The following is a 27,827-nucleotide window of genomic DNA, read 5'->3' on the forward strand; positions in this document are numbered from 1 at the left end:
TTATTTCAGCTCTGAAAAATCAGCCTCTGAATTCTTTATACAAAATCACAGCACCCAGGTTATTGTCAGTGTTAAAAAACACAGTTCTGTTCACAGACTATATCTTTAAGTCAACAAATGTCCTGGATGCTTGTCCACATTTACTTGGGGTTTGGAAATATGATAAATAATCAAAAATAACTTCACAAAAATACTGTGTACAAAAATGGCAGAGTAGTAAAAACTGATTTTTAAATTTTTTTTCAAATTTAATCTTCCACGTATAATGCATTTTTAAGAACTTTTATTATTGTAAAAAGTTTCCAAACATACATAAAAAGTCAAGAGGGTCCCTGGCTGGCTCAGTCCAAGGAGCATGCAACTCTTGATGTTGGTCTAGAGATTACTTAAATAAATAAAACTTTAGAACAAAACAAGAGAAAGTAGTATAAATGAAACCTCATTCATCCTTCTTCCAGCTTCAGCAATTATCAACATTTTGCCAGCTTTTTAATCTAATCAGCCCACTTTTGAGAGGAGTATTTTAATTTTTTTTTGAGGGGAGTATTTTAAAGCACATTCCAGGCATCATATCGTTTCATCCATGACTTTTAACATGTCTTTAATATATGATGACTTTTTATTTTTTAAGATTTGATTTATTCATTTGAGAGAGAGTGCATATGAGGGTGGGGAAGGGCAGAGGGAGAAGCAAACTCCCACTGAGTAGGGAGCCTGATGTGGGGCTTGATCCTGGGACTCCAGGATCATGACCTGAGCTGAAGGCAGACACTCAACCGACTGAGCCACCCAGGCATCCTATATGATGACTTTTTAAACATGACCATAGGGATCCCTGAGTGGCTCAGTAGGTTTAGCACCTGCCTTCGGCCCAGGGCGAGATCCTGGAGACCCCGGATCAAGTCCCGCGTCAGGCTCCCTGCAAGGAGCCTGCTTCTCCCTCTCCCTCTCTCATTCTTTCTCTGTGTCTCTCATGAATAAATGAATAAACTCTTTTAAAAAAATGACCATAGTACTGTTATTCCCACCTAACAAAATTAACACCAATTCCTAATATCTAATTGGTATTCACTTTTCCCTAATTGCTTTTTTCTTTTTTATTTATTTTTTGTTTTTTTAAGATTTATTTATTTATTCATGAGAGACACACACTGAGAGAGAGGCAGAGACATAGAGGGAGATGCAGGCTCCTCACAGGGAGCCTGATGTGGGACTCGATCCTGGATCCCAGGATCATGACCTGAGCTGAAGGCAGGTGCCCAACCGCTGAGCCACCCAGGCGTCCCCCTAATTGCTTTTTTCATACTTGATTTAGGTTGGATGGTATATCTTCTAAGTATCTTTGGACGTGAAACAATTTCCCATTTGGGGTGGAGGGTGGTTATCATTTAAGAAACAGTCATTTGTTTTGTCAAATTGCCCATATTCTGGATTTGTCGGGCTCTGTGTTATCCTTATGATGTCGTTAACATGTTTAGCTATCCCCCCCATATTTCCTATAAATGGTCATTAGGTTTAGAGTCTTGCTTAAATTCAGGATCCATTTTTTGAGGGGGTGAAAATACTTCCTAGTTCTCATTACTTCCTATTGCATCATGTCAGGATGCACACAGTGTTACCTCCTGTGGTAATGTTAACATTGTTCAGTGGGCTAACCTGACTCTTTAAGGTTGAAATATTTATAAATTTGTCCTGTTCTCAACAACCACTTACCATCTTCCCAAACATTTCAGATGACAGAAGGTTGGTATATGACCTATAATGCATTCTTTTCTGAGAAAAATAATCCAGTATTTCACATTTCTTAAGTCCTGTATCATTTTCCTCCAGTTTCTCTAAATTTGGTATAATCTCTGTTGAATTACAAAAGCCAAATTGACACAGTAATCAAAATTCTTTCTAGTAGAATTGTTTTATTTAGGATATCTGCATTTCAAATACTCAAGGTTTTGTCCTTTTCCTGTCATACAGAATGGAAATGAAAATTTTCCTGTAAAACTATGAAACTCTTTCCTTACTAACTTTTTGAGTATTTCACCATTATGGGTCATATGCTGTATCTTTGGAGGTATTTATGTAAAAATGTAAAGCAGATATTATTCTTTCCACACTAATAAAAAAAAGAGTCCCAAAATAATTCTTCAATATCTATTTCATCTCCTTAGGAGTGACTGTATTAGGATACCTGTTGATTTTACATGATGACTGTGTCTGATAAACCTGTACCTTTATTTAAAATAGAGTGCATATATTTAGCTACGTTATATGAATCTTAAAGACTATAAATGTAACTTAAAATAAATATCAGATTAATTTTAATGGCAGACTTGACCACTGGGGCTGTGGACATTTTTAAGAAAGCTGTGAATTATTAGCATTTTACATGTATCTAGGCACATTTTTTTATCTTTCATTATAAACGGAGGGGAAAGATATAGCTAACTATGGTAATACAAAGTGGCCAATAATCCAAAAGTGATTTGTGTTCATTTTGGAGTGGAATTTAGTATACATAATTAAAATTCTAGGAATTTACACCACTGCAAAATAATAAAGCCACCTTGGAAAGATCTGATCCTGGAAGTATAAATAAGCTGTCTTATCCAATCATTTCTAGCTGCTTACCTCTTGTGGGTATATTATTAAATTTTTTAAGGTATAGTTAAGTAGACTGTATGTTCTTAAAATATTAACAGATTTCTGTCAAATTAGAAAAATGTGGTTAATCTAACTTATGAAATTGTTTAGACCTTTTTCTTCTGTTAAACCATTCCTTTTTTATTTTTAAACATTAACCTGCTGAACTGTGAATGTCACCAACAAAGCTAAGTTTGGTTAAATTCCACCTCTGCCCTTGGTACAGCAAGGCTCCTTAGGCTTGTCCCATACACTCCTTGGAGATTGAATGACCTTTTCAGGAAGCCCCAAAAAGAATTCTGGGTGAGGACTTGGAGCCCTTTGCTCCTAGAATAGATCTCTGATCTCATTCTGGGTCAGAACAGAAAACAAAAACTTTTCCCCCATTCATATTCAAGCCTCTACTTTTAAGGTTGTTGGGTGTCCATATGCCACTTTGTGATTTGAGTGGAACTGAAAGTTACAGAGAACTAGCCTGGCTCTTCATTTGGGACTATTTTCCTAACAAGTAGCTTGCATCCTCTTTCTGTAGTTTGAGGGAAACTCTTTATTTCATATATGCATAAAGCTAAATTTCTTCTTTCTTTCTTGAAAGCATTGTCGTGAGTAAGAAAGAGTGTACTCAACAAGTCCAGCATTTGAACTACATTTTCAGGAGCATGAAATTGAAAACTAAAAGCAACTGCTAAAAAAATTAAAAATAAAATAAAATAAAAGCAACTGCTCCCTAAAATGAAGCTTTGAGCTCAGACTCCGACATCCCCCTTGAACAGCCTATATTCCTGTTCAAAGGAGGCAAGGGTATATCCCTGTAACTGCCTGACAGTGGGAATATTGTCCTGTCCTACATACCTTTAATTCAAGTGAGAAAAGACCCTTCCCCACCTAGTTTAAGATAATAAAAGGAAATTTTCAGGAATCCTTTCTATATATCTTGAGTACCCGATTGTTTTCATGCCTAAATCTCTAGTGTTTGGAGAAAAGTATCTTTTTCCGTTGTGAACATCAAGTTATGATTCAGAGGTTTTTTTTTTTTTTTTGCTATCCTAAATTGAAGAGGAAGTGTGTATGTGTGTGTGTGTGTGTCTGTGTGTTTATAATTTGTTAACTACTGGTTACTAGGTGAGGCTGATATAAATTCTACCATAAAACTAAGAATAAATAACTTGGCTTGCTTCCCTGTGTTGGAGCTTTAACTACATTTATATATTTAATAAGCTAGAGTAAGAAAACTGTTCAGTTCATTTTAGTAATATAGAAACTAGAGGGAACTATGAGTTATAGATTGAAAAACTCTCTTCTTTCCAGCCTTATTCTAAAATTAACCTCTGGTGGGGCACCTGGCTGGCTCAGTTGGTAGGGCATGTGACTCTTTTTTTTTTCTAAGATTTTATTTATGTGGCAGAGAGCAAGGGAGAGAGCACAAGCAGGGGTAGAGGGAAAAGCAGACTCCCCACTGAGTGGGGAGCCCAACATGGGGCTCCATCCGAGGACCCTGAGACCATGACCCAAGGTGAAGGCAGATGCTTAACTGGCTGAGCCACCCAAGTGCCCTGGAGCGTGCAACTCTTTATCTCAGGGTTGTTAAGTTCCCCACTTTAGGTGTAGAGATTACTTTAAAAATATATTTTTAATATAATAAAATCAACCTCTAATCTAGACTATCCTTTGGAGGCTAGACTATTTGTACAACTATCTTGGGGCCTATCTTAGGGTACATTTAGAATATGCAGGTTGTCCCTATCGTAGAATTATGAAACTCATCTGTTCTTGAATTATCTAATTGTCTCCCAGACTGAGGAGATTTAAGGGACAATTCTAATCTTCCAGTGTTAAATTCTACCTATGAATGCCTCCAGGGCCTCTAGTTCTAAAGAGTACTTGTTCTAAAGTAGAATTGGATTGGATTCTCATGTTTAATAAAAGCATGTACACTAATGTGAAAATTGTGGCATCCCCATATTATAGTTTTTTTTTTAAATTGAGTGTTCTTTTTTTTTTTTAAAGATTTTATTTATTTATTCATGAAAGACACAGAGAGAGAAAGGCAGAGACGTAGGCAGATGGAGAAGCAGGCTCCAGGCAGGGAGCCCGATGTGGGACTCGATCCTGAGACGGAGGATCATGCCCTGAGCCAGGGGCAGGTGCTCAACCGCTGAGCCACCCAGGCGTCCCCCCATATTATAGTTTTAAGAATTGAGTTACAGAAATTGGTATAGCAACTTTTCCTTAAATGTGACCCAGTAGAAAAGATTCTAAAATAAAAATCTTTAAACCTACAACTTTTTTTAACTGATAGAGAAATAACAAATTTACTTCTCAAATTGCAACAAAATATTTAACTCTTCATTGGAAAATTCTGTTTGTTGGGAGGTTTTAAACTTGTCAGGATGGCCACAGCCATGGATTTATGTTTTGGTTAGAGTGATTACCATAGGAAGAAGGCATAACGTAGAGGTTGCAAATAGGTGGTAGCCCAGAGGCCAAATCCAACCTCAGCAGATGTGTTTGGTTTGGCTTGTGTGGTATTTTTTTAAATATTAATTAGATGCCAATATCTAAAATTCAAGAGGTTTCATATGAAAGTTCAGATTTCAGGGGGTTTTTTGGAATAAAATGGATGATCTATGTAATCAGGGCCCCAAGTATAGTAGCCTGGCTGCTAACCCTGTAAAGCTGGGTATATATTTTCTAATTTATCACAGTCCCACCACTTCCTATTTTTGCCAAACTCTATCCACTTCATTTATTTGCTAATTGGCTCCTTTAAGCATTTGTGTTACCAGATATGCTGTATCAAAAGTGGTATCAAATTCTTGACTTTCAATTCTGTATTGTATACATTTCTCCAAGAAAAGTTGGTGATCAAGCATCAGATGTAAATTTTCTAAATAATTATTAATACAAAGGCAAATGGCATAGAATTTGTGTATTCAGTGTATATTGAGTTATGCACCTATGTAAGACTGAGAAACTTTTCTCAAGGAGCTCAGTCAAAGATTACAGGCCATATGATGGGGATTAAGGTGGCACTTGTGATGAGCACCAGGTGATGTATGGAGGTGTGGAATTACTATATTATACACATGGAACTAATATTACACTGTATGTTAACTAATTGGAATTTAAATAAAAACCTAAAAAAAGAAGCAGACCATTATTACAGTACAAAGTTAATTGTAGATAATGACAAGAATTTGTGGGAGTTATGGGAGTTGGTGGTGATCACTCTTTCCTGAGAAGATGAGGGCAAGCTTTATAGCAGCAACCCTTGAGTTGGGCCTTCAACTGTGAGTTTAATTTCAGGAGGCCAAGATAGAAATGAACCTTGGTACTATAGACTAGAAAGCAGTCAGGGAACTACTAGTAATATGGTTCAGCAAGATAATATTATGAGATAAGGTAATAAAAAAGCTGAAGTCTCTCTCCTTTAGTCTGTGGAATTTAGACATCATTTGGGAGCAGTGCAGTCTTTGGAAGTTTTGAATTAGATTAGAAGAGTTCCATTCTCATAGTTCTACATTGCAAGGTTAATCTACATTGGAAGCATTCCGTATATAGGAAAGGCTTGCATATGCTACCCAGATGGTGAGCAAACAAGACTTACTTGGGTTCTTCAAATGGGTCAGATGAGAAGGAGATAGAATATACCCTCAAATGGGAATATATATAGGGAGAAAAATAATGAGGTAAAAATTGGCGGGACTTGGCAGCTGATCATAGAGAACACTGAAACTGTAGCCTGGATTGGTAAAAAATAAAAAATCCTAAACAGCTTTTTACCTTGTACTTTACCATTAGGGCTGTTGAATGATTACAGGCGCAGGTTTGTCTGTGCCATTAGATAGTCACAGTTTGCTTTCATATTTCAAAGACCCACTCATCATCCAAAATTTAAATACCTATTAAGTTACACTGAGAAAACAAAACTACCTACACAGCCAAGCAATGCACAGGAAAAACTGATTTATTAGCTAGTTTATTTCACCTCTGTTTTGTTCTTCATTTTATGTTGGTCAAGGAGAAATAGTGACAGTCTAACCAATGCAAGATGTCTTCCTCAAATAACCTAGTTTTGGGAGTTTTCCCCTTTTTTTTAAGTAGGCTCCACGCTGGGCATGGAGCCTAATGCAGGGCTTGAACTCAATCCTGAGATCACAACCTGAGCTAAGTTCAAGAGTTGGACACTTAATGAACTAAGCCAACCAGGCACCCCTCAAATAACCTAGTTTAAAATAAGCTCTTTTGAGGTTCCTGGCTGGCTCAGTCAGTAGAGCATCTGACTCTTGATCTTGGGGTCTGGAGTTCAAGCTCCACATTGGATGCAGAGATCACTTAAATAGATAAAATTAAAAAAAAAACCTGTTTAAAAACAACCAATGGCAAACATACAAAATGCTTATAAAATCACATTGCATATCAACTAACATTTTCACACCAGTGCTCCTAAAGACACTCTTATAATAGAGAAGCTTTTTGTGGTACTAGAAAATATACCTTTTTAAAATTATTTTCTTGATAGTTCTGTAGTAACTTTGCTGTCTTCCTCAGCACATCTGAGTATAGTAGTGTAAATATAAGGTTCTAAGTTTAATTGGTCCCTGCTACACATCAATTTATACTTTACAAATCTGATTTGCTGAATACAGGAAACCTTCCAAAATAAATACATGGAAATAGTTTTTTATCTCGCCTGTATCAGTGACTTAGTTTTTCGATCCTGTCCCAGATACAAGTGAGGCAGTCTACCAAAGAACTTTTAAAAATAAATGTATAATGGGAGTAAACAGTTGCCGTGTTTCCATGGTCTTCCAAAAATGGTAACTAGATTCTGGTATGCAGGAAAATATTGCACATCTCTGGGGTCATATTGGACTGTCCCGATTTTATGAGGAAAGCCCCAAAGTAAGCATGGAGGTAAGATAGATATTTGATAGAACAGGGAATGTCTTTAGGGATGAGAGTCTCTTGGCATCCTCTTACCCACTCTGCTAATACTACAGCACAGGAACTCAATAGTAATACTGGATCAGTAGCATTATGGCAGCTAAGAGTGGCTCATTAAATATTTGTGCTTGACCAGCTGGAGTTAATGCAAAACCTACTGAGACCCTAGAACTTCAGCTTTATCAGTCGGTAAGTTTATATGAAGATAGGTAACCTAGGGTGGTAAGTGCTGCTTCTTGATTCCAAACTGGACACCTCTCTTTTTGTAATATCATGTCCTTTTTTGTAGCATAAAATCACAGCATCAAGTAGCCTGTCAAACTGAACTCTGAATCATACAATTGTTTCCAAATTCATATGCATTTTACTTACTCTTTTTTGTCTTGAAAGCAAAATGTTTATTACAAATTGCTTTTATATAACAGATTCTAATAAATTATTTCTCTTTAGCGTACAAACGGCTAGATGGTTCGACTGAATGCTGTAACAATCACAGCCTCACAGATGTGTGCTTTTCCTACAGAAATAACTTTAATAAGCGTTTGGTGAGTTGTCCCTGAAGAAGTCTTGCTTGTCTGATATAATTTTTACAAAATAATTATATAGAACTAAAATGGAATCTATGAAAACTTTTCCATTTTGCTTTGTGTCATTTTATTAAAATTTCTACATTTCACTTGTCACATTTCATCTGAGACTCTAACAGTTTATAGGTATAATATCTTATTTGGCCAAAGTGGAATACTTGAATCTAATTCATAGTAGGTGAGCATAAATGGCATTTCTTCTATGTGAACTTTGTTCCTTATATACTCTGTGACATAAAAGATATTAAAGAGCTACAACTTTCTGGTTTTCTTGCTAGTGAGTTATTTTTAGTATTGACTACTTAATATTTTATTCATAGCACACATGCCTACCTGCCCGGAAAGCAGTTGAAGCCACACAAGTTTGTAGAACCAATAAAGATTGTAAAAAAAGTTCCAGTTCAAGTTTCTGTATAATACCTTCTTTGGAAACTCACACTCGCTTAATAAAAGTGAAACATCCACCTCAAATTGATATGTTGTATGTAGGCCATCCACTGCACCTTCACTACACAGGTGAGTATTTATTGTGGTCAACCCTCAGAAAATCATTAAGATGGCATATATTCTCCATGGTAGAAACTCAGTTCAAATCCATGTGTTAATTTTATTTATTGTAAATATGGCCACAAAGTCTTATTAACTTGTTCTTAAGTGTTATATGAAATTTACCATTGGGAAAATAATCTGAATTTATGAAGCAAGATGGAACTGCATCCCATGTCTAAGTTCCTTTTTTTTATAACATTTGTATGGAAATATAATTTACATACCATATATTAGACCTTTTTAAAGTGTACAGTTGAAGACTTTTTAATATATTTGGAGTTGTACAACCATCACCACAATCTAGTTCTAGAATATTTTCCATCACCCCAAAAAGAAACCCCATATCCATTAGGAATCTCTTCTCATTTCTCCCCAACCCTTGGCAACTAATCTACTTTCTCTTTCTATAAGTTTTCCTGTTCTGCACATTTCATGTAAGTAAAATATTTTGTGATGGACTTCTTTCACTTAGCATAATGCCCTTAAGGTTCATCCATGTTGTATAGCATGTGTCAGTATGTCCTTCCTTTTTATGGCCAAATATTCTATTGTATGGACATATCACATTCTCTTTATTCATTCATCAGTTGATGAACATGTAGGTTTTATGTTACTCTTTAAAAGGCTCTCATTGGTTCATAGTCATATCCTGAGATACAACCTGGGTCATTCTTATTTATTAATAGAGTAAATGTGACTTTAGGGTTATACCTCTTTGAGGGATAAGGACTCTTTTTTTTTGGGGGGGGGATAAGGACTCTTGATAAATTCTGGCATAGTTTTTAAGTTAGTCCCTGTATTTGGTAGTCATACTTGGCATATAGTCAGTTTTAACTTATTCTCACCTCCAAATATAAGTACACACTGGGACCTGAATTTCTGTAGTCCACTGTATTTATTAGGTATTCTAGAATAATAGATGGTTTTTATATGTGGAGCATATAGGCTGCCTACTTATGTTTGGGAAGGGCTTTCTCAACCAATTTAATAGGCTAGCCCAATTTTTGACCGAATGGAAAAATTTATAAACTGTTGCTTAGCTGTATGAACAATATTCATTATTCCTTGTTTTTTTTGTTTTTGTTTTTTTGTTTTGTTTTGTTTTGTTTTTAGTGAGCATCACCAGCTTTATCCCACGTTTCAACTTTCTAAGCATAGATCTGCCTGTCGTTGTGGAGACATTTGTCAAGTATCCTTTCTGGTATGAAGAATGTTTTTAAAAGGTGTTATCTGGAAGATGATCAGGCTTACCTTGAATAGGACCTGCATAGACCTTAGAAGTATTGATTGATTGCTAACAACTACAAAGGAGACTTTATTTTTTTAAGATTTTATTTTTATTTATTTATTAGAAACAGAGAGAGAGAGAGAGAGAGAGAGAAAGGCAAAGACACAGGCAGAGGGAGAAGCAGGCTCCATGCAGGGAGCTCGATGTGGGACTGGATCCCAGGTCTCCAGGATCATGGCCTGGGCTGCAAGCGGGGCTAAACCGCTGAGTCACCCAGGCTGCCCCAAAGGAGACTTTAACGATGAAAAAGATCAGATTTTAGGAATGAAGTTACAAGGCAAGAGATCTATCAGGGAAGAAGAAAGTTAAGATATGGAATGGAGGAAACCCAGACCATAAATTGGGAGTTGAATTTGCAGATCTGAGACCTTTTAGTAAGTTTATAAAGAATGAAAGCTTCAGTTAGTATCGAGGTGCTGAATTCTGCCTTCTGAGCCTGTCCACTCTGACTCCATGGAGGAATGAGTAAATAGTTTCCACTATTAAAATAGCAATTCAGAGGACAAAATCTTGGGTTCTTTAGCATATTAAGTTTGAATATAAAATTTGATTTTTTAGAATTCATCATTTTTTTAAAAGATTTTATTTATTTATGAGAGACACACGGAGAGAGAGAGGCAGAGACACAGGCAGAGGGAGAAGCAGGCTCCATGCAGGGAACCCAATGCGGGACTCGATCCCAGGACTCCAGGATCAGGCCCCCCGGGTGAAGGTAGCGCTAAACCACTGAGCCACCCTGGCTGCCCTAAAATTCACCATTATGAAGAATTTGAACAAACTGAACAGTTTACAAGTGTTCTTTATTTTTGTCACTTTTTTTCTTTTTTACTTTCTAGATTTTAAATTACTAAGTTTGGTTCTTTTTTTTAATTGCAGTATAGTTAATTTTACAGTGTTACATCAGTTTCAGGTGCACAATACATATTTTTGATACTTTTAATCATTTTCATTTCCTTCCTCAATAATTTGCAAAAAAATGAAAGAGAAAACAAATGAGCAGTTACTGAAAAATACGTACAATCAAGATTGTACCATGTAGAGCAGCCTGGGTGGCTCAGCAGTTTAGCGCTGCCTTCAGCCCAGGATGTGATCCTGGAGACCTGGAATCGAGTCCCATGTCGAGCTTCCTGCATGGAGCCTGCTTCTCCCTCTGCCTGTGTCTCTGCCTCTCTCTCTCTCTCTCTCTCTCTCTCTCTCTCTCTCTCTCTCTGTGTGTGTGTGTGTGTGTGTGTGTGTGTGTCTCATGAATAAATAAATAAAATCTTAAAAAAAGATGGTACCATGTAGATTGCAAGTTTGTCTCAGATTTGTGATATACATAAGCTTATAGATGATAAAATAGTTATGCTATAGTTATATTTATGCTATAGCCTTATAGATATAATAGTAAAATAGTGTTGAAGGGGCCAAGATCTTTGTTTCCTAAGTTAATACTTTGTAAGGATCAAAAAGTAATTTTCCCTTATTTCTAATTGCTTCCACATTCCTTTCCCTCATTGTGTCATTAAAGGATTACAAAGACTCAGGCTTCCTCTGAGTTTGTTATAGATTGCTTTAGTTTACAAATGATTGGCCTTTATTTTTCTAGGCAAAGTTTTTGAGCTTTGAGATAATATAAACAGTTTGTTTGAAATAGTAGAGATCTGGAGTGCCTGGATGGCTCAGTCTTTTGAGCAGCCAGCTCTTGGTTTTGGCTAAGGTAATGGTCTCAGGGCCCTGGGATCAAGCCCCCCATGGGGCTTCTTGCTCAGCAGGGAGTCTGCTTCAGGATTCTCTCTCGCTTTCTGCCCCTACCCATGTCACCCACACACTTGCTCTCTCTCTTTATCTCTCTCTGTCTCTCTCAAATATATCTTTTAAAAAATAAATAAACACTAGAAATCTAAGAAGGAATATCCTATGCTAGTGGGCAGAAGTTTAAAGAAAAGAGGGAAGTCAACTGTAATCTCAAATGCAGTTCTAGTAAAATATCTTCTTTTGACTACTAGATAATGTGGTTTCCACTCAGACCTCACAATCAGCTCCTTAACTCATTTTAACCAGGTACCTGATCTCCCTCTCAGGAGCTCTGGCTATTGTCAATGCAGTGCCCTGTTTTGCTTTGGATGGTCAGTGGATTTTAAACTCTTTCCTAGATGCTACCCTTACCTCAGTGATTGGAGACAATGATATCAAAGATCTGATAGGATTTTTCATCTTGCTTGGAGGCAGTGTACTCTTGGCTGCCAACGTGACCCTGGGACTCTGGATGGTTACGGCACGGTAATATTTGCACTCATCTGGCAGAATGATACTTTATATGAAATAGAAAGCGTTTCCTTAAAATTACGTTTTAACCAACAACTTTAAGCTCCTCCTGTATCAGAATATCCGAACTCTGGGATGAGGGATAAAAAGAAGAAATGAAAGGCATGGTCCTGACTACATTCTACTTTTAAAGACTGAACTTAACAAACTTCGGATGCTTGCAGAACAATTTCTAAACAAGTGAAAATTCACATAAAAGCATTTTGTGTGACTCCTATCATATTGCGGTAGTGTAAAGGAGGACAAAATTGAGTAGAATTAATCAAGGAAATCTTTTTTAAAAAGCATCATTAATCCAGATTTGAAGAAGACCAGATTCTGGCCAAGAGGAAGGGTGAGCATTTTCTTGGCCTATATCTCTTATCCTTTGTCTTACTTTGAAAAGTATCTTAAGATTTATTGGTATATTATTTTGTACTCTGACAACTGAGGTCTAATTACAATTAATAAAATTCTATGAAAGAATCTGCTGACATGAAAGGGAAAATCTTTGTCAAGTGATACCAAATAAGTGAACCAAGTAGGAAGTAGGGCATATAGTGACCCATGCTTTGCCCCACAAGAATTGCCTCTTTGATAATGTGTCTCTGTAGTCTCTTATGGCAGCACTAGCCAGCCTTGACATTCAAAGTGAGCTGCAAAAAGTATCTTCCACTTGCAGCATGTGAGCGGACAAAGTTAGAGTTGAATGTCGGAACTGAGCCTGGTCTTCTAACAGATCATGAGACAGATCTTCTGCAGTCCTGGGTCTCATTCTATACAAAGCTTTGAAGCTCAGAACTTTTCCAGGGTAGACATTTTCTCTTGTGCTGCTGGGGTTATCTGGGGCCTAAGTCCTGGGTTCCTGTCTTCAAGGAGCTTAGGCTCTTAACCATAGTCTGTCCTCACCAGCAGCTTCCATGTTTCTCTGTGTTGGGTAATTAAACACTCAGTCCTTGCTTTCCATCTTTCTCCTAAGCTACCTCGATGGGTCCACGGAAGACTTGGTAGTACAGTGAGAATGGCTGCATGTGAGTACAGATGTGAATTTGCCAGAGCCTGGGAACTGACTCTTAAGCCCAAAAGAGCCCTAACTAATTCCAGGCCTTTTGGACTGGAGATACAGCCCTGGAAGATCCAGGAAGTCAACAGGCCACTGTGAAATTATTGGTCTTCCAAGCGTCTAAGCATGCTATTTTTGATGAAGAATATGTGCTTCCCTCATAAACTCAACATTAACAGCCATGTACCCAACTTTTTCACTAAGTGAGTCATTCCATGGAGTTCACCTTTTTCTGATTGTTGAGCTGCTCTTCAGGCACTAAAAGTTTTTAATCATTTTAAACAAATTCTTTATAGACTGTATTGCAAGTTTGCCTGCCTTCTTAAATAGAAATTATTTCTTGAATATAATGTTGATATTTTATTAATGAGTTAAGGTCATCATTACCACTACTAAAACTGTACAAGTTATTTATTTATCCCAGAAAAAAGGTGGTTGTCGTATTCTTAGGTAGATAGTCATTCAAGATCAAATTCTATTAGCAGAGAGCCCAGATCAGCTTAGGTAGTAGAGCTTAGGGAATGCCATGAAATACTTGCATAATTAATTTGATTACATGAACCAAGCAGTTTACTAATGAACATGTTGTATATATGCAGGTCAATTTTTTAACAGAGAAAAAAATTTAAGAGAGAAAATTCTAACCATTAACTTCCTTCTTTTTTCTGGGGGGGGTGGGGAACAACAACAACAACCAGACACCTCATTTTCTTGTAGCATATGAACATCTTGGTCTGTTGCTCCATAGGGTCAGGATTTAGGAACCACTCTTATTAGGATATTGAGCAGGTCATTCACATTTGTATAGAGATGGCCTCATTGTATAAGAAAGGAAATGTTATCTGTTGTCTCTTCAGCTTTATTGTGGGCACTTCTAGAGCAAAGGCCAAGCCATACTCATCTTTGCATCCATGGCACAGTGCATGAGACATCATAAATACTTAATAAATATGGTTGAATGGATGATGAATACTGTTATTTATGGATTAGAAAAGCATGTTTCTATTTAAGTAAGCTATCAATAGTATTATTGAATATTTACTATAAATATATGTTAACAAAAAATAACTTGAAAGGTCTTTGTGTCCCTGGTATATTATCATCTTTATGAAAATAATCCATTTGGGTTTCTGTAAAGCAATTAGAAAAAAGGAATTACTTTGAGAATTTGAAGATGTTCTTTCTGTGTTGACATGTTCAACAGTACAACTTTATTTTTAGTGTTCCTACTCTACATTGTTTACATTTTCGAAGGTTTTTTAAATCACCTATGATGTGTAAAGAACATATATATTCTTTTCATCTCAGTTTGAAAAGACATGCAGTTAAACTTCACCTTTTGATAATCGCTCTTATAGGATCATTGTCATCTATGCTAACAGCAAATTTTAAACAAGCACTTCATGGATACATGGCTCTTGGTCATCAGTTTGTACTATGGTATTTATTGAATGTCCACATACTAATTAATGGTGCACAGGTATTTTTTTTCCTACAGATCTTTCGACTGTGCTATAATTCATTCTTAGTATTTAACTTGAAGATACCATAGTTGCTGGCATTTGATGTTTAGCAATAAAAGAATAAATGTGTACCAGCACTCTACGTTTTATCGTATCAGTGTGTTGTCTTTTTTAAAAAAATGTATTCTTTTCTATCAAAATTATTCCCTTCACATACATTATGATCTTTGTTGTTTTTAAATTCCTGTTTCTAAGAGCAACCTTCAGTTTTCAACCCAAGCAATCTGTATATGAAAGTTGTTGCAGGCCACAGAAAGAAGTCTTTTTTAAATGAGATTCCTGTGTTCTCACTACTGTTTCGGAAATGGCCTGTTTATGGATGAAGAAAGAGGACTATCACATTTCCTTTTAATAGTGTCTGACAGAAGTGTTCTCTGAGTCTGTTTCTTAGGAATTCATGGAAAAGTATTTCAATTCTCACATTCAGTTCGTCTTGACCTTTTGCTCTAGCACTTCCTCCCTTGTCCATAGAGCCAGTTTCAATCTCTCTCTCCCCCTCTCTGTCTCTCTCTCCCCCTCCCTTCCTTTCTCTCTTTCTGTCTCTACCCCCTCCACCACCACCCCCCCACAGGCACATATTCTCTTTCTAGTTTACCTAAAGGCCAGATAAAATAGGCTGGAAGTTTAGCCCAAATCCTAAGTGGCTAGCATCATTCCATTCCTTTTTGCCTCTGATCCCATTCTACTATAGTTAAGAGCCACAAGACTAGGTTACTGATTATCTAAACCACTTTTTTTAGCAGCTTGAGATATAATTAAATACTATAAAATTCACCTGTTTAATGTATACAGTTAACTGTAAACTATTTTTCTTTTAATGACTCTTCAAATGAAAGTATACATAGGCTTTAGTATAATCTAACCTTTTAAGCAAATGAACATGTGATAAAAGACTGGGAAAAAATGTTTTATTTACTTCACAACTTTTTAAAACTCTGAAGTGGTTTTCAGTGCTGGAATAGAGTTAAATAACAAATCTTTTTTTAAGGTAAAGCATGTAGAGGAGTGCCTGGCTGGCTCAGTTGGTAGAGCATGTAACTCTTGATCTCAGGGCTGTGAGTTCAAGTCCCATGTTGGGTGTAGAGATTACTTAAAAATAAAATCTTTGGGCACCTGAGTGGCTCAGTCAGTTAAGCATCTGCCTTTGGGTCAGGTCATTATCTCGGGGTCCTGAGATCAAGCCCCACATCGGGCTCCCTGTTCTGCAGGGAGTCTGCTTCTCCCTCTCCCTTTGACCCTTCTCCCTGCTTGTGCTAGTGTTCTCTCTCTCTCTCCTTCTCTCTCTCTCTCTCTCTCTCTCAAATGAATGGATATAATCTTTATAAATAACTTAAAAAATAAAATCTTAAAAAAAATGGTAAAGCATGTGAGGGCACCTGGGTGGCTCAGTCGGTGAAGCATCCTACTCTTGATTTCAACTAAGGTCGTGACCTCAAGGTTGTGAGATTGAGCCCTGTGTCAAGCTCTGCACTGGGTGTGGAGCTTACTAAGATTCTCTTTCCCTCTCCATCTCCCTCTCCCTGTTCCCCCACCCCCAAAAAAGATAAAGCAGGTGGGTATATTTTCTTTGAGACAATACACCTTTCTGATCAGTGTATTTGCAAGCTACTCTTGCTGTTTTGGCCATGCTATTTGAATAATCCATTGTATATTTTATCAGACCATGGTAAATGAATTCATTGAAAGGAAAGCCTCTCTTTCAAAACTTAATGCCACAATAGATTATACTCAAGATGGAGGTAGGAAAAAAATGGCTAAAGGAAGTTGCAATTCTAATTACCAAGCAGGTTATATTGTCTAACTTAATTTCCCAATGAAGAAAGACAAAAACATCCTGATATCTTAGTTTTATTTAGCTAAAGACTGATAAATATTCAATAATTGTCCCTTCTTATTAACTGACCATTTCTCAAATTTTTCTTTTGATGTGTTCCTGACACTTTAGGGGAGGGAAAAACCCAGAAAGATCTAAGAATAGAACCCTGTAATTGGCTGTCCATCCTACAAAATTGAAATTTGCTTTACCTTAGATTTATATAAATTTTGCACTCAATCAAGTATCAGAAAGCCAGTCCCCTTAAATATGAAACTCTAAACTGTAAAAGAATTAGATGCTAAGAATATTAATATTTTTTTCATGTCTAAAACACATTGGTAGAAAGTTTATAACAGCTGGTCTGTAGACTAGTTGACAGTCTAGATGGTGTTTTTGTCTATTTCTAGTGAAATGAGAAAAATATATTGTATCTAATTACAAAATAAGGAAAACGTATTTGTGTTGTTTAAGGTGCCTGCTGCCCCTTATCAAGGAGCTCTCCTTTATTTGGATTATGGAAACACATACTTAAATTCACTTAGCACTTCTAGATTTCTCTACAGAATGTCTCTCTGTAATTGACACTCATCAGCAAGGCATGAGGGTTCCATGTTTCCCATGCCCTTTCCTCCACCTGAATTGTCTTTCATGTTCTCACAAATGTGTTGGTTGCAAAATGGCATTTCTTTTTAATTCGCATTTCTCAGATTAATAAGGTTGTGCATCCATATACTTGTTTAGCCATTTAGATTTTTCATTTTGCCAGTTGCTTATTGACATCTTTTGCCTATTGTCCATTGAGTTTACTAAATTTTTCTTATTGAGCCATAAGAATTTTTTTGTGTATTCTAGATTGAGTCAACAAACTGCAGCCTGCAAGCCAAATCCTGCTCAGCACCTATTTTTGTAAAAAAGGTTTTCTTAGAACACAGCCACATTCAAGGGTGCCTGGGTGGCTCAGTCAGTTGAGCCTCTGACTCTTGACTTCAGCTCAGCTCGTCATCTTGGGACCTTGGGATCAAACCCCTCCTCTGGCTCTGCACTCAGTGGGGAGTCAGTCGACTGGAGATTGTCTCTCCCTCTGTCCCTCCCCCTGCTCTCTCTCTCTCTCTCTCTGAAAAAAAATCAATATTTTAAAAAAACTACAGGGCAGCCCCGGTGGCTCAGCAGTTTAGTGCCACCTTCAGCCCGGGGCGTCATCCTGGAGACCCGGGATCGAGTCCCACGTCAGGCTCCCTGCATGGAGCCTGCTTCTCCCTCTGCCTGTCTCTCTCTCTCTCTCTCTCTCTCTCTCTCTCTCTCTCTCTTTCTCTCTAATAAATAAATAAAATCTTAAAAAAACTACAGCCACATTCATTCATTTATATATTATGTATGGCTGCTTTCATGCTACAAAAGCAGAGTTGAAGAGTTGAGCAGTTGCAACAAAGACCATATGACCCACAAAGCCTAAAATATTTACTATTTAACTGTTTACAGAACAGCCCATGCTCTAGACATCAATGTCTTGTCCATTTTAGATATTGCAAATAATTTTTCCAGTCTGTGACCCATCTATAAATTTTATTTCTGAGGTTTTGTTGTTGAACAAGTACCTTTGGTTTGATATAGTCAAATCCATTAATGTTTTGATTGTTTCATGAATCATTTTGATTCATTCACTGAAAAAAATGCTGTTCTGTTCCAAAGTCACAATAACAATGTGTACTTTTTTCTATTTGCTTTATTTTTTAAAAAAGATTTTATTTATGTATTTATTTATTTGACAGAAAAGGAGAGAGCACAAGCAGGGGGAGCAGCAGGCAGAGGGAGAAGGAGAGGCAGGCTCCCCACAGAGCAGGGAACCTGACATGGGGCTCAATCCCAGGACCCTGAGATCATGACCTGAGCCAAAGAAAGATACTTAACTGACTGAGCCACCCAGGCACCTCTTCTATTTGTTTTAGAGTTATACTCTCACAGTGAGATCTTTGACTTCTAGAATATATGGTATGAGGTAGGAAATCCGATTTTATTCTTCTACATAGCATGAACTATTTTAAAAATACAACAGTATTTTCCTTTTTAAGATTGTTAAAACAGTTTACATGAAGTTCTTAATATGGTACCTGCATGCTCAAAATATTACGTACTTAAATTACTTATTTTCACAATGCAGAATTATTTTTTTAAGATTTTATTTATTTATTCATAGAGACACACAGAGAGAGAGAGAGAGGGAGAGACACAGGCAGAGGGAGAAGCAGGCTCCGTGCAGGGAGCCTGACGTGGGACTTGATCCTGGGAATCCAGGATCACACCCCGGGCTGCAGGTGGCGCCAAACCGCTGCGCCACCGGGGCTGCCCTACAATGCAGAATTACGACAGAAATTTGCCCTGATAGTCCCCTCCACACTGGTATCAGATCCTGCCTCCTTTTGATACGCCTTCTTGGCTTACACTGCCTTCAGGCTCACTCTGGTTGTCCCGAATGTCTTCCAGACCTTGATCCTTTTAAATATTTCCTCCTCCAATCAAAATGAACCAAAAATCATGATACTTAAGGTGTTGGCTAAAGATTTTGCCCACAAAATAACCTGTGTTTGTGTGTATGTCCATTGATAGTAACTTAGGCATTTAAATCTGATCTTACCCAAACATTTTAACTCAGAAGGAGGCCGTGTGACAAACCAACGTGAGAGAGAATCTGAGGAAGAATGGACTTTGAGGACTACATCAGACAGTGGAAAGCTGTCTACTCTGTGCACAGTTTAGGGTATTATATTTCGAAATAAGCTATTTTTTTACATGCTCACTTTATTTTTGCATTAATTAGAAAAGAAGCTAAGCTTTCATTTTTAATGTGTGTTCTTTTGTAGATTTTTTTTTAACCACATCATTTGTCCATATTTCCCTGCACTAATCATCACCTTACTACTTTTCATTACTCAGGACTCACGTTTGTTACAAGGGTTTGCAAATATATTTGACCATACCTTAGCTGCTCTTACAGGTCCCTTACTTTCATACTTTATTCCTAGCGTTTTTTTCTTCCCTTTCAGTCACTTTGTTTCCATCCTTTAATGGCTTATAATTTTCTTTCTAGGTGTGTATCACGAGAAATTTACGATGGAAATTAGTAGCACTTTGCAGTTTACAGAATGTTCACTTCTTCAGTACAGGGCATCCCCTTTTCTGTTATGGAAATACCTGGGAAAAATAAGTTGGTAATCAGGAGTTTGGAGAAGTTCCATTTTGGGGTGGGCGCCTGGGTGGTTCAGTCAGTTGGGCATCTGACCGTTTTTATGTTTTTATATATCATGATCTGTCAAGCTTTGCCTTATATTTTCCACCTTTGGTAAAATGTTTTCAAAGTCTTCTCAAGATTTTATAAATATTCACAAACATTTTATGATAATTTTATGATTTCATTTTTTCAAACATTATCTTTAATTTACATGCAATGTATTTTGATATTGGTGCAAAGTAGGAATATTACTTTGTGTTTTGTTATCCTCAACTAATTAACCCAGTCATCTCAAAGGAGATGGTTAATCTAAAGAGGTATTTCAAAAAAAAATAAAAATAAAAAAAAATAAAGAGGTATTTCATACCAGCCAGAAAGAGGAATAAATTTATATCCTTTGGAAAGAATAGAAATAATAAGTGAAATTATCTCTCATTTGATAAGCCATTCTTATTTATTTAGGAGGCATATATTTATCATTTACTTTGTCAATTCAGTAATACAGTGAATTGAGAATATGTCTCATACTTTAATTGACAAGAGTCCTTAAATCATTTTTTTCCCTAAGGTATTTTTTTTTAAGATTTTATTTATTTATTCATGAGAGACGCAGAGAGGCAGAGACATAGGCAGAGGGAGAAGCAGGTTCCCTGTAGGGACCCCGATGTGGGACTCGATCCCAGGACCCCAGGACCATGCCCTGAGCCAAAGGAAGACACTCAACCAGTGAGCCACCCAGACGTCCCTAAGATATGTTTATTTTTATTGAAATAGTGTTTCTCATTCCTAGATTAGATTCCTAACCGATATTCCTAAACAATATAGATTAGCAATCTGGAGATTATCCTTAATATATTATATATCATTATCTAAAGGTACCATTTCTATTAACTTCTTAATTAAAATGTTTTTTTACTTCTTAGATTTTCAAGCTTTAATTCCTGTCTCTGTGGATTGTTTAATATTAGTCTTTAAAGGTTAGAAAAATCTATCTTTGGAATAGATGTCCTGATTTTAAAGTAAGTATTCTATCTTCATCTGTTTTAATTATATAATGATTTTAAGTTTGGAGCACTGCATTCCTTGATTACTTGTTCAAAATATGCATTTTTAGTCATGATTTAAAATCATGAAAATAAGAGGTAGCTAGGATACTATGAATTTGTATTTTATTTCTTATAAAATTTGAAAACTGCTTTTTTCCCCATTTAAAATGTTTTTCTTCTGAGATCATTGTAGTTGGTTTTTAAATTTGCCTAATTTTAGAATATGACTTTTGTGAGAGGAGATGGTTATTGGATTTAAAAGTTTTCATTTTTCTTGCTTTTCCCCATTCTGTAGTCACTAGAACTGATACAAATATTCTTTCATTCATTTAAGAAGTATTTATTACATACTTACTGTATTCATGGCATTGTCCTGGGTTCTGGGGATACAGCAATAAATAAGACAAATTTCCTCTTTTGTATTTTGTAAGGAAAATACCATTTATTTTTAAAATAATAAATATATGCTAAGCATTACTAAGTGTTATAAGAGATTAAGCCAAGGAGGTTGGCAGAGGCTAGGTCTTAGAAATAGGTTATGGACGTTAGCCTAATTGCAAATGGGAAGTCATTGAAAGTCTCAAGCAAGGGAGTGACATAATCAGATTTGCATTTTGGTGAATCACCTTGACTAAGGATAAAACATTGGAGGGAGGCAAGTCTGGAGGCAAAGAAATTGGTTAGGAGATTATTTCACTAATCTTGGCAAGAGATGGTGGTTATATAAAATAGGATGGGGACAGAAGAGGTTGAAAGAAGAGGACAAAGGAAAAGTAGGATCCATTGTGTTTGATGGTTTCATGTAGTTTAGATTCAAGAAGGAATCAAGAAGACTTCAGGTTTCTGGCTTGGACAATTGAATGGTAGCAGTGCCATTAACAGCTAGGGAACATCAGAAAAGGAGTAGTTCAGTTTTGTTTTGTTTTTTAAAAGATTTTATTCATTTATTCATGAGAGACACACAGAGAGGCAGAGACATAGACAAAGGGAGAAGCTGGCTCCATGCAGGGAGCCCGATGTGGGACTCAATCCAAAGACAAAGGCTCAACCTCTGAGCCACCCAGGCATCCCAGCAGTTTAATTTGGAACTCTTGAGTTTGACTGCCTGGGAAAACTTCAAGTGGATTGTTGGATGTACAGGTCTGAAACTCTGTAGAAATTAGTTGGAGACACCATGTAGATGCTGATGCACCCCAATATGTAATTAAACCCATGGGAGTGGATAGTCTGGAGAGAATGTAGAATAATGAAAAGGAAAGAGAAGGTGTCCTAGATAGAGCACTCAAACTTTAGAAAATTAGGAAGAAAACCACAAGTGGAAGTTTGGTATTAGAAAAACAAAGGGAGGGACACCGGGGTGGCTCAGCAGTTGGGTGCCTGCCTTTAGCTCAGGGTGTGATCCCGGAGTCCCGGGATCAAGTTCCACATCGAGCTCCCTGCATGGAGCCTGCTTCTCCCTCTGCCTGCGTCTCTGCCCCCCTCTCTCTCTGTGTCTCTCATGAATAAATAAAAATTTTTAAAAAAAAGGGAAGAGAATATATCAATATGTCAGTAATGTGAGATATTACTGAGAGATTGGTTTTATTTATTTATTTATTTACTTATTTATTTATTTATTTATTTATTTATTTATATTTATTTATTTGACAGAGGGAGAGAGCACAAGCAGGGGGAGTGAAAGGCAGAGGGAGAGGGACAAGCAGGCTCTCCGCTGAGCAGGGAGCCCAACTTGATCCATGATGCACTGAGGCTGCTCTCTCAAGATTACTGAGAGAGGCTGCCAGATGTCCACAGGCTTTAGCAGTTCATAGGTGATCTTGAGAGAGCAGCCTCAGTGCATCATGGAAAGCTGAGCCAGGTTGTAGTGGATGGAGAAGTGCGGGGTAGGGGTGCAGGGAGAGGCTACAAATGCAGAAAATGTCCCCAAGAAGTTCCATTTTGGGGTGGGCGCCTGGGTGGTTCAGTCAGTTGGGCATCTGACCGTTGATTTGGGCTCAGGCCATGATCTTGGCATCATGGGATGGAGCCCTGGGCATGGCACCAAGTCTGCCTGAGATTCTCCCTCTCCCTCTGCCCCGCCCCTGCTCACACTTGCATATTCTCTCTCTCTCTCTCTCTCTCTCTCTCTCTCTCTCTCTCTCAAATAAATAAAATCTTAAAAAGCAGTGTTCTATTTGGAAGGGGTGGGGAGAAATGGGACTTGATGTAGGCTGTAGAGGAAAGTGTCATTATTGTTGTTATTGTTTTAGCAATGGGAAAATCATGGGCATGTTTTTGGTGCTGACGGGGAGAACCCGAGTAAAAGAAAGTAGATTATCATGGAAGGAGATGGGATCTAGAGTGCAAGTAGAGCAATAGTCTTTACCAAGAAAGATGCCCTCTCTAAGAGGAGGAAAAAGGAAAAATGGGTGCAAATACAGTTATCTTGATTCCAAAGTGTCTAGAAGAGTGCTTGACACAGAGCAGGCACTCTAGAAATCTCTGTTGAATAAGATGGAGTCCTCATATAACTGCAAGGAGCAGTTTAGCCAACCCCCCTTCTAGATAAGACATATTGCAGAGGCACTTGAAGAACAGGTGCAGAATTTCCTGATTTTGAGAATGTTCTTTGTTCTCAGGAAACACATGGCTGAAGTATAGAAGTTGAAAGGGTCCAGAATAAGACACTGTGGCATAAAAATGATTTTGAGCTGAAGGCATTTGAGTTACTAAAATGGTTTATCTGCCTAAAAGCAGAGCTTCGCAAAGGATCTCAACTGTCATAAATCTCCTACCCAGGAGCACCTCTAATCTTCTCAAGCAGGCATTGACACAAAACTATCATATCTCCCACCACTTCTTCTAGGGGCCCATTTATCTTTCCAAAAAGTCATTAGTTTTTTCATAAGTGCCCTCTCTCCCCTCCTTCTAAGAAGTCATTTACTCTCCCAGAAGTGACCCTCTGCCCCCTACCCATCCCCTCTTAGATGACTGATAAGCCCCAAATTCTAATTGCCTTGAGTCACATTTCTCTGTGAACTCCTGTCCTATGTGTATAAATCAATGTGTTTTTCTCTTGTTCATCTGTCTTTTGTCAGTTTAATTTGCAGACATCAAATCATTAACCTAAGAATAGAGGAAAATTTTTTTCTCTCTGATAGACTAAAGGGGCATGATGTGTGAAACTTAACTCTCACATGGTTCGGAGAGAAAGATGATAATACCAAAATGGCAAAATGTTAACAATTGTTGAATCTCAAGGGCATAAGGGAATCTTTTGTATTCTTTTTTTTTTCCTTTGTACTCTTCTTAGAACTTCTGTTTGAACTTGCTTCAAAATAAAATGATTTTTTTAAAAAAAGAACCTGCATTTATTGAATCTATTTTTTTAACTTCCTATTTTATTTCCAGTTTCAATGCTTTTTATTTCACAACTTCCTATGAATGGCAAGAATGAGGAATTTTACAGACAGAGCTGCTTTTTGGATTCGGGCAAATTATCTCTATTTTAATTTTTTCTTTTTGAAAGTAATGCCTTCAAAACTTTGCTATGTTAACTGAAATAGCCATACAATCGGCACTCAGTAAATGTTTTTCCCTACCTTTTCAGGACCAGATGAAATCACAGTGCCCTTATAAAACCGTCCCTCATCACCTCCATGATAAAACTTATTTTGTATTGCCCCGTACATTTAGCTAAGTGGCTTTTTCATACGTTACACCTTTGAATTCTCCCAATAATCTTACGACCATTTTCTTTGCCTTATAGATTAGGACATTTAATTAAGTTGATTTAATTAATTAATTAAGTGTTTTTTTAATTGTAGTAAGACATACAAACAAAATTTGCCATTTTAATCATTTTAATTGTACTGCATTAAGTACATTCACATTGTTATGCAACCATCACTACAGTCCATCTCCAGAACTCTTCATCTTGAAAAACTGAAATTCCATACCCACTAAGCAATAATAACTCCCATTCCCCCCACCCTCCCCGCAGCCCCTGAAAACTACCAATTTACTTTGGCATATCATCCATCTTACTCTGGATACCTCCTATGAGTGGAATCATATAGTATATGTCCTTTCGTGACTGTTTTATTTAACTTAGCCTAATGTCCTCAAGCTTCATCTATTTTATAACATGTGTTCCTCCCAAGTGTCATAAATATTTGTGCTCATGGCATTCACCTGTGACCTCATGTGTCCTAATTTACTTCCTAATTTATAAACTCCTGGAGGGCTGTGACTCTGCTTACCCTTGGTATGGCCACCCTCATAGTGCCTAGTTCATAACAGTAGTCAATGAGCTCTCTTGAGTGGATGGCTAAGGCCACTCTAAAGTAGAACATGATCCTCATACGGTACATTCAATCTCACACCTACTCTCAACTACTGGAGATAAGAAGATGGATGAGCATAATTGTTCTACTATTACAGTGGAAGACCAGACATAACATAAGAAGTTTCCCCAGGTTGGAAGTATGGCAGGCACATGAATTTCTTTAAAGGTTTTATTTATTCATTCATGAGAGACATGGAGACAGAGAGGCAGAGACATGGAGAAGCAGGCTCCCTGCAGGAAGCCCGATGTGGAACTCGATCCCGGGCCCCCGGGATCACACCCTGAGCCAAAGGCAGACACTCAACCACTGAGCCACCCAGGCGTCCCAGGCACATGAATTTTGTACAGTTAGCTCCTTACTCACTGTAAAAATCATATATGGAGTGTTCTTTAAAAAGAGGAAAAAATCTTTTAGTATTGCTTCTCTGTGGAGCAGCAGAACTTTGGGGGCAAACCTGGCTTCCGAGCCCAAGAGAGAATGTAGCCTGGTCAGGAGCAGCCCAGGAAACTCAAAGGCCTTCATCTCCTTGTCTAACAGGAGATGCTGCTGGACCACTTGCCACCAGTCCCATTCCTGAAGCAGAACGTCAAAGGAGTCTGTCCAAAAAGCAGAGGCCACCTGCCCCCAGGAAGAAAGGCTATGCTTCAACCAGCCTAACTCTACTTCAAGAAGGGGCACCCAGAAGAGACACAACCTGAGGGATTCACCCAAGTGTCTCTGAGCCGGGACCTCTGGCACACTTCGGACACTGGAGGCATACAGTAATTGGATGCAACCTGAAAAGCAAAGTTGTTGAACATGCTAAATGACTTCCCTCTGTATGTCTGCAAAAATACCAGTAGCACATTTTTCAAACATGCAAGCTCTGTGGAGATCATGCAACACAGGAGCTCTCAAAGGATCTTCCTGACTGAAGAGAAATCAAGCAGGCTTTTAGTTTAGCAACCTACTTATAACCTTAATCTACTTGTGGTTGTTACCTGAGTAGTACTAAATATTTCTCATGCAGGATTAGGTTTCTTAAATCTCATTTTTTTTTATTTTAAAATCTAAACAGGAAATATAGGGGCGCCTGGGTGGTTCAGTGTGTTAAGTGTCTGCCTTTGGCTCAGGTCATGATCTCGGGGTCCTGGTATCAAGCCCTATATCAAGCCTGGTTCTCCCTCTCCCTCGGCCTGCCACTCCCCCTGCTTGTGTGCTTGCTCTCTCTCTTTCTCTCTCTCTCTCTCTCTCTGTCAAATAAATCTTAAAGAAAAAAAAGATCTTTAAGGAAAGTTGTTCTGCAGCCCATCACGTTGTTCTAACATCTAACCTAAATGAGACATGACACATTACAATGTAGATTGATGTAAACAGTTGGAAAAGCAATTTAGCAATATTTATCAACTAACCTCAGAAATATCTGGGGTGCCTGGGTGCCTCAGTCCATTAGGCGCCAGACTCTTGATCTCAGCTCAGGTCTTGATCTCAGGGCCCTGAGTTCAGGCCCTAAATTAGGCTCCACACTGGTCATGGAGCCTACAAAAAAAAAAAAAGAGAGAGAGAGAGAAAAAAGGAAAGAAGAAAGAAAGAAAAGAAATGTCCATGGCCCTCTTTGAGGCAATAATTCCTTTTCTGAGAATTTATCCTAAATATATGCTAAGCTTTATATAGAGATATTCTGAGACGCCTGCTTCTGTCTATGTCTCTGCCTCTTTGTGTCTCTCATGAATAAATAAATAAAATCTTAAAAAGAGAGAGAGAGATTCCTAAAAGTGTGATTTACCCCAGTGAAAAACTAGAAAGTACCTAACTGTACCACAATGAAGATAGTAGAATGTATAGATTAAATTGACTAACTTGACTCAGCTTTATGTCCACAGAATGATATTAAAAATTGGGGGGCCTGTCTGGCTCAGTTGGGAGAGTGTGTGACTTTTTTTTTAATTTTTTATTTATTTATGATAGTCACAGAGAGAGAGAGAGAGAGAGAGAGGCAGAGACACAGGCAGAGGGAGAAGCAGGCTCCATGCACCGGGAGCCTGATGTGGGATTCGATGCCGGGTCTCCAGGATCTCGCCCTGGGCCAAAGGCAGGCGCCAAACCGCTGCGCCACCCAGGGATCCCGAGTGTGTGACTCTTAATCTCAGGGTTTTGGTTTCAAGCAGCATGTTGGGTGTTGAGATTATTGAAAAGATAAACTTAAAAATTGTTTTACAGAACACACGATAATGTGGGAAAATATTTTCTTTTTTAAAAAAAGATTTTATTTATTTATTCATGAGAGACAGAGAGAGAGAGGCAGAGACAAAGGCAGAGGGAGAAGCAGGCTCCGTGCAGGGAGCCTGACCCGGGACTTGATCCCAGGTCTCCAGGATCAGGCTCTGGGCCGAAGGTGGTGCTAAACCGCTGAGCCACCCGGGCTGCCCGGGAAATATTTTCATTAAAAAATAAAACAGAATATGAAAGTTTGTTTGCTTCATGATTATAATAGCGTAAAAAAAAAGAAATCATTTGGGCCTGCTCAGGGACTCCCCCCCCAAAAAAAAAGA

General features: G+C 37.8%; 1 protein-coding gene across 2 annotated transcripts in view; it reads left to right on the plus strand.

Moving 5' to 3' along the window:
* MBTPS2 (membrane bound transcription factor peptidase, site 2) overlaps nucleotides 1-15,043 on the plus strand; it is a 40,217-nt gene extending 25,174 nt beyond the window's left edge. Inside the window, exons 8-11 of one of the 2 annotated variants that reach the window (XM_055338796.1) lie at nucleotides 8,035-8,129; nucleotides 8,492-8,687; nucleotides 9,834-9,909; nucleotides 12,052-15,042. In XM_055338796.1, coding sequence (XP_055194771.1) covers nucleotides 8,035-8,129; nucleotides 8,492-8,687; nucleotides 9,834-9,909; nucleotides 12,052-12,274 — 590 coding nt within the window. In that variant the 3' untranslated portion in view covers nucleotides 12,275-15,042. Of the gene's footprint in view, nucleotides 1-8,034; nucleotides 8,130-8,491; nucleotides 8,688-9,833; nucleotides 9,910-12,051 lie in introns of both variants that reach the window. The other variant, XM_055338797.1, reaches the window with a different exon arrangement.
* The last annotated feature ends 12,784 nt before the right edge of the window (nucleotides 15,044-27,827 follow it).

Source organism: Nyctereutes procyonoides, unplaced genomic scaffold, assembly GCF_905146905.1.
Source record: "Nyctereutes procyonoides isolate TBG_1078 unplaced genomic scaffold, NYPRO_anot_genome, whole genome shotgun sequence".
In the NCBI taxonomy this organism is placed as follows: Eukaryota; Metazoa; Chordata; class Mammalia; order Carnivora; family Canidae; genus Nyctereutes; species Nyctereutes procyonoides.